The sequence below is a fragment of the Leguminivora glycinivorella genome, chromosome 6 (assembly GCF_023078275.1).
Source record: "Leguminivora glycinivorella isolate SPB_JAAS2020 chromosome 6, LegGlyc_1.1, whole genome shotgun sequence".
Classification (NCBI taxonomy): domain Eukaryota; kingdom Metazoa; phylum Arthropoda; class Insecta; order Lepidoptera; family Tortricidae; genus Leguminivora; species Leguminivora glycinivorella.
In genome coordinates, this window is record NC_062976.1 from 551,809 (window position 1) to 559,260 (window position 7,452).

The 7,452-nt window shown below is 34.7% G+C and overlaps 1 protein-coding gene across 1 annotated transcript; it reads right to left on the reverse strand.

The window, feature by feature from the left end:
- Positions 1–2,841: 2,841 nt before the first annotated feature.
- Positions 2,842–6,947, reverse strand: LOC125227417. Its single transcript, XM_048131731.1, has 3 exons — positions 6,798–6,947; positions 4,479–4,558; positions 2,842–3,343 (listed from the first exon to the last, which is right to left on the reverse strand). Exons 1-3 carry the CDS (start codon positions 6,889–6,891, stop codon positions 3,134–3,136), a joined length of 384 nt encoding a protein of 127 aa, XP_047987688.1. The 5' UTR covers positions 6,892–6,947; the 3' UTR covers positions 2,842–3,133.
- Positions 6,948–7,452: the final 505 nt, after the last annotated feature.

Genomic DNA, 7,452 nt, shown 5'->3' on the forward strand with positions numbered 1-7,452 from the left:
TCAGCTGTGACGGCAAAATAGACGCAGATGTGATACATAGAAGCAATACTGGTTGGTTGAAATGGAAGGAACTGACTGGCGTGATGTGCGACAAAAAAATGCCCCTCAAAGTAAAGGGAAAAATATATAAAACTGCAATAAGACCCGCAATGTTATATGGATCGGAATGTTGGGGCACAAACAAGAGCCACGTAAATAAACTCCATACTACAGAAATGCGCATGCTACGTTGGTCAGTTGGTGTAACACTCCTCGATAGAATCCGCAACAAATACATCAGAGGCAGTTGCAGAATAGCTCCGATTGCAGATAAGCTGGTCGAACGACGTTTGAGATGGTTTGGACATATTCAAAGACGTCCAGAAGACCATGTAGTTAAAGTAGCTCTGGATTTACCTTGGACGTCAAGCAGACAAGGAAGACCCCCCACCACTTGGTGGACGACGGTACAAAGAGACCTGAGATCTTTAAACTTAGACCCGAACATGGCACTGAACCGTGCTGAGTGGAAAAAAAGGACAGGGAAGGCCGACCCCAAGTAAATGGGATAAGGTCCAGGCAGATAGATATACGATGTTTATCAAATGACAAATTATTAAATTTGATTTGAAAAAAAAAAATAGGTATAACTCAACACTAACATCAGTATCGTGAAAAGTCTCAGACCATATAGATAGGGTCTTCGACGACCAGTCTGGCCTAGTCGGTAGTGACCCTGTCTGCTAAGCCGCGGTCCGGGGTTCGAATCCCGGTAAGGTCATTGATATGTGTGATGAGCACATATACCTGTTCCTGAGTCATGGATTGTTTTCTATGTATTTTCTTTGTCTGGGTACCTTCCGTCTGGGTAAGGTTATGTACCTTCATGTGCTTACCGTGGAACTCAGTCAAGTAAAATAATATGTATTTATTTATATCTTAATGTACCTACTAGAAAGTCAATGAGTTACCCAAGGACCTCACCAGTTTGCAGTTGGAGATTTCTCCACAGACAGTTCTTTTCCCTTGGAGTTTTTACGTAGATTTAGACACAAACGAAAATCTGTATTATTTAAGCCATCCCAACCCCTGTTTTACGTCCATAAGTCAGATAAACAATTTATGTGGAATCGAACATGAAGTAAACAGCCTATCCCCGAATACGAGGAATCCATTTGTAACCCTGATGTTACGGCCGAGAGGCTATTCGACGTGGCTTTGATAGACAGATAAATATTGATCATTTACTATATTAAACAATTAGTAAATAATTAATTGCCTACTATAATTAGAAAACTTTTCAATTTTTTTCAGCGGAAGTATCTTTTTCGTGTACTTTTGATAGACTGTGACCTAGCACTTAGCAGTTACTATAGAGGAGATATTATGTGTCCTGAAGACAATTTTGATATGTTTACTTATGTAGGATCAATCATTTTAATCATATAATGTATATGCAAGTAAACACGTTGGCTGATATCTCAATTAACGATTCAAAGTAATATTTACAAGTATGCGGCGTTATGCGAATAACTAATAATATTGTGTCTAACTGTTCTGTTTTTTCCTTGTAAGTGACAAAAATATCATTATTATTTTAGATCGATTATAAGTTGGATTGGAAGGTGATTGTGATGTTTAAATAATAATTCTAAATAAAACATACTTAATTATTAATTTTGATTAGTATATCGGTAAAGTGTAATGTTGATATTTTACTGTTAATTAATTATATTTTCCTTGTTCTGATGACATTAATAACTATGTGTAGGTGACTACTATACATGCCTTTAACAATTTTAAACAAACAATTGTAGACAATATGGCTCTAATATCACTAGCCGCGAATGAGACGTGTTGAATGGGGCTCATAATAACCGGAGCACGAGATATTTTATTCGCGAATCGTTGTTTATTTGTTGACATGTATTTGTTTTCCTTGAGATGTTTCATAAATAAGCTCTGAATTTCTTGTAAATAATGTTTGCTAAATAAACATATTTTAAATAATAGAAATCCTATCTACGTATAAATTTTATTTTAATCTTTAAAGCATTTCATATGCATCAAAAACGATATTATCGAAATGACACAACTACACATTCTTAAGTAACTTCGTTTGTAATCATTAATATAAACGAAAACGATGATGGAAGGCTATCAATCGATCTGCAGAAAAAATATGTGAGGAGTCCCTGTTGTTGGAGATTCTTTATTTAACTCCGGCAGTTTGAACAGGCGGGATGGATTCTATGATGTGCAATCAGTTTTGTTCAGTAAATTCTGTGACTCCAGTATGGTATTTCATTGAAAGTTCTCATCAACCATGATTGAATGTGATGATAACAGTTCTAGTATGCACACGATTTTCGGGTGCTACACTTATCCATCGCTTGTCTTCGTACCGTTTGTATCATAAAGTAACGTAATTCTACATCAAATATTCATAAAAGTGGCCAGAGCGGCGACATAGCGTCATTGTCATTGACGGCATCGGCGCGACGGTAACAGCGGCGGTGGGAATGGCGCGCTATTCACGCCGAATCAATTTTTTTTACAAGATAGCAATGTTCACTACATTTTGTTTAGCACTCTATGAATAAAATACTACAAAAAAATGTAATGAATAAGATAAATAATTTTAAAAATAATCCTATTATCTTTCCTGGTATTAGAATCCATGGTGCGTGAAGAGAATATCAACGTTCTGCTAATACTTAGCTAACAGAAAAAAAATATTTAGAAAAAAATAAATAAGTAGAATAATTATTATTATTTTTGAAGCCTATGTATTTTAGTTCTTATAACTGTACATTGTATTTGTTATCTGGTCTATATTGGGTCATTCAATAAAAAAATACACATTATAAGATTTTTTTATTATTCAACATGCCAAAAAAAAAATTAAACCAAACCTTGCCTGAATTAATTTAAATATTTGTATCCACCAGAAGCATAAAATATTTCACCAAATACGTTTGTTTAGTAGCATTTTAAATAAAGCTTTTCAACATAAAATCCTAAAGCCCATAATAAAAGAAATTGGTAACTTGTTCAAAAACTGATTTAAAACAATGAAAGGTATGTGGGCTGTTGAAGTTAAATTACTAGTGCAGAAAGGACTGTGGGCTTTAGAACGTAACATCTTCACTGCTTATTCGCTTGCCCTGACAATGTTGATTCTGCAATACTGTGTGACATTCAGCTCGAGTCTCATACATCCCCTGGTGTTGGAGGGGCAGTCAATGCCCACGATTCCAAAGTCGTTCGCTCGGCCCAAAACGTTGCGGAGTAGGGGCTTGGAATATGGAATGTTGCAAGCTGCGATATCCTCGCCCGCCAATTCTTCATAAATCTTGCATTTCTGTTCACATAAAAGAAATAACCGTCAGTCAGACAACGTATTATTTTAAAATAAAATATTACTGTCAGCTACTGGATCGATACACCAGCGCTGTGCCATCTGAGACAACAAAACTTCATCTATAGTCAGCAATAGTGTACCAAATAGATCAATGAGATCAAATAATAAATAATATAATTTTACTAATATCTCACCTACCTTATCTAATTAAATATTTTATATCTGCACTCAATGTACACCTCTCATGTTACTCGTAACTTATAATTTTTCCATTATAAAAAAAAAAGTCCGTTTGATGTTGTCTATACAATACAAGTTATAAAGGAAATCCTGTAAGTGGCCATACTACTGTACACTAGCATAAGATAAAATTACTTTGTATCGCTGTTGGTTTTCTCAATAAAATAAACAAAATAAACAAAAATATTTTACCTGTAATAAGCAGAAACGTCTGAGACGACATTTCTGCTTTTTAAAGCCCACATTACCTATTTAAAGCATTAGAAATTATACGTAATTGACTTTTTAAACATCTCGATCCTTTTCGAAGAATATGACACCTTGAGTTTTACTAGGTATGTACATAATACTCACAATACACACAGTGGTGACTGTGTACAATAGAGTCACTCTAGGCTAACTAAAAAAATAATTATGTTATTAATATAATACTAATTCTAAATCGCCTAATCCTAGTTTTGTGAATGTTTTTAGTTCTTGTATAAATATTTGAAAAAATTTTAACAGTTTTTGATTTACAATACTAGATAAATGAAAATATCACGGTTAAAATTTTATTTAGTACAAAATATTATCTAATATATCCATACAATGTTTAGGTTTATCTGCAATAACATAAAAGTTCAGTTAGCTCGCCCTTTACCACATGAATTAAATAGTTGTTGAAATTTCAACTTTAGCTTAGTTCTCTATAGAGTTCAATATCATATCGGCCATAAATGTCTTCGTACGCAGCAAAGGGTTAACTGATTTCAACAATTAAAAGTATTACAGAAAATGAACTAGGTAGTAAACTTTTCTAAAAATAAAAGAAATGTATCAAATATACATTTCTTTCTATGGTGTAAATAATTTCAAAATGTCCAAGGATAACAAAGAATTAAATATTTCTTACATTGGGAATTTGCACAACGCCGTTAACAACAGTCAATTTAAAGTTTTCTTCCCTCCATTCTAATCCTGATCCAGAAATGCCTGTAAAAATAACAAAAATACATTATAAGAGATTATACTAACAATCAAATTACTTTTTTTACGAAACAGCCAACTTATTATCTTGATAAATCAAACAAATAAAAATATAAAAAAAAACTACTCAAAACTAAATACCCAACATTTAATATTTAATAGATATTATGTCGTTAAGTCGAAATGAATATTCATTCAGCACATCATAAGTTTATCATACAAACATTACCTGCACAACTCTACATTTAAGGATGATAAAAAAATAAACACTTGAGTTAGGTAGGAAAAAATATTACTTATATATTTAAACAAAATACAAAACAAATATTCTTCATTGCTCACCAATGCTTTCAGATCATGACATCAAAAAATAAGCTCATACATTTACCTACGGTAGACAACATGCGGTCTTATCGCTAAAAATCAATCTCTTCCAGACAATCTTTGGGCAATAGAGACAAGGCATAAAAAACTATTGATTTAAATAGGTGATGCAGTGAGTAATAGAAAACGACACATATAATTATAATACAAGTTAATACATAAGTAAAAAATATAATTAACTAAATATACTATACACAAATAAATATTACAAGAACATAGTTACGAATGTAGGTATATAAATTAACAACAATGCGGCCAATAGCGATAAAGGAGTACAAACAGGATCATCAATAAACAGTGTATTTTGGTAGCCATAATTGGTATTGAAATACTTGACATTTAAAAATGTAAAGAGATTTTAGTATGCCTAAGAGTAGAAAGGTAATGAGTTCCACAACCAAGCTGCCTGGAAGGTAAAGGAAGTGAAGGATTTAGAAGACAGGACTTAAAATCTGATCTAATGGATTGCACAAAACAAAATAATTTATGTTATATCGGAGAATGACCAAAATGTGGTTTAAGATACCTTTTATGACGCTATATTTGACAAATAGAGCAAACAAGGGTTTTACAACTTTGTACAACCTGGCTGGTATTCGACTGAGTTCTGCCAAAACGTCAGAGAGGACGCTACTGTCTAAAAGAACAGAATCGAAAAACAGATAATGAACAGAATAGATGATTGGAGGCTGTCAATCGATCTGCAGTGGAAATGGTTGAGGAGTGCTGACATTGTTTGAAATTCATCGGTCTAAGTTCAAGTTTCAAGTTTCAATTTGTTTATTGCACTCATGTTAGTATACAGTTCTTAAGATTATTACAGTTCCACATGAACCCTGTAAGAGCATAGCAACAATGTTTTCTTACTTAATACTAACTTAGAATAAGATAACATGCATTACTGGCATAAGCCAATTTGTATGGATTGGTGTATGGATTTTTCTTAAGCCTGTCTGTGCCTGTAAAATTATTCGTCTACACTGTTTGTGTCACCAAAGAATTCTTTTAAATGATCGAATCGAATTCTTTTAATGAATGACTAATCCGGTGGTTTGCTCGAAATAATAGGCGGAATGTATTATTTCATGTGATTAAATGTGTAATCGGTTTTGTGCAGTAAATTCTGTGAAATGGACATGGTATTTCATTGAAAGCTCTCATAAACAACTACAACGGGTCCTGACAATGGTTCTGGTATGATACGCCCACGATCCGACATCAGAAATGGGATCGTGGGCGTATCATACCAGCGTGCGTAGCCGAATGGCATTTCTCCGACGCCAAACGAAAACGAAACGCCGCGCCAGTTAGTCTGGCTCTGTCGCGCCAATACGCACGAGCGATAGAGATAGATATCTACTAGCGTTTCGTTTCGTGAGCGTTTCGTGAGCGTTTGTGCCATTCGGCTACGCACCCGGAACCTATTATTTCGAGCAAACCGCCGGATTAGACCGATGAATCTCCAACAACGCCAGCACTCCTCAACCATTTCCACTGCAGATCGATTGACAGCCTCCAATCATCTGTTCATCATCTGTTTTTCGATTCTGTTCTTTTAGACAGTAGCGTCCTCTCTGACGTTTTAGCAGAACTCAGTCGAATACCAGCCAGGTTGCACAAAGTTGTAAAACCCTTGTTTGCTCTATTTGTCAAATATAGCATCATAAAAGGTATCTTAAACCACATTTTGGTCATTCTCCGACATACACATATAATATAAGTAAATATTCTTATTAAAAGTCAAAAAATTGGCTATTTTCGAGATTTGATTTGAACCAGTTTCGTAAGCCGAGATACTAAAATTATGTATGTATAAAATGCAACTTAAATTAAAAATATTCCTATAACATCAAAAATGTACCTCTCGACTGTCTATCACAAAAGGGATTTGGCAGAGCATCAGACACGGCGAAGAGCGTGGCGAGAGCGAACAGCGAGCAGGCGAGCGGCGACATGGCGGGCGGCGGCGGCGGCGGCGGCGTGGATGGCTCGCTGTCCGCGCCGACGCCGTTATATAGCTACTTGCGAGTTGAAACGTACGCTCGCCGTGAAATGATTATCAACCGTAGCCAATCCTATTGTTTATTAGGGTAAAGGTATTTAGAAAAATAACAAAGCTGTAAATTGAAATAGATATATCCCGCCCGGCGGGCGTGGGGTCTAGTGGTAAAGACGTTAGCCGCGTAAGCTGAAGACCCGGGTTCGATTCCCGGCTTGGCCACCAGTGGGCCTTGCCGTTTTTTCTTTCGTGTATGATATCTATTTCAATTTATAATTTATATATAGTAGTGTGACTACTTAAAAAAGAACAAATCAAAAAATATTTAATAAAATAATTTGATTTGTTCCCTAGTTGTTTAAAGCTGTAAAGTTTTTCGAACTGTTCAACTATGTGTTGAAAAGGGATGAGATAGTAAACAGCACTCTCATATTATGGATACTGGTACTATTTAGAACAACCAGTGTTACTATTTAGAACCAATAACGAAATGTATTAAAATTGTTAAATTAATAAT

What these genes read in the sequence shown, in the direction of transcription:
- LOC125227417 (XM_048131731.1), bottom strand. Translation starts at nt 6,891, where the DNA reads ATGTCGCCGCTCGCCTGCTCGCTGTTCGCTCTCGCCACGCTCTTCGCC. An exon ending in TTGTGATAGACAGTCGAGAG is followed by an intron (nt 4,559 to 6,797) that starts GTACATTTTTGA and finishes TTATTTTTACAG; the next exon opens with GCATTTCTGGATCAGGATTA. An exon ending in GCGTTGTGCAAATTCCCAAT is followed by an intron (nt 3,344 to 4,478) that starts GTAAGAAATATT and finishes TTATGTGAACAG; the next exon opens with AAATGCAAGATTTATGAAGA.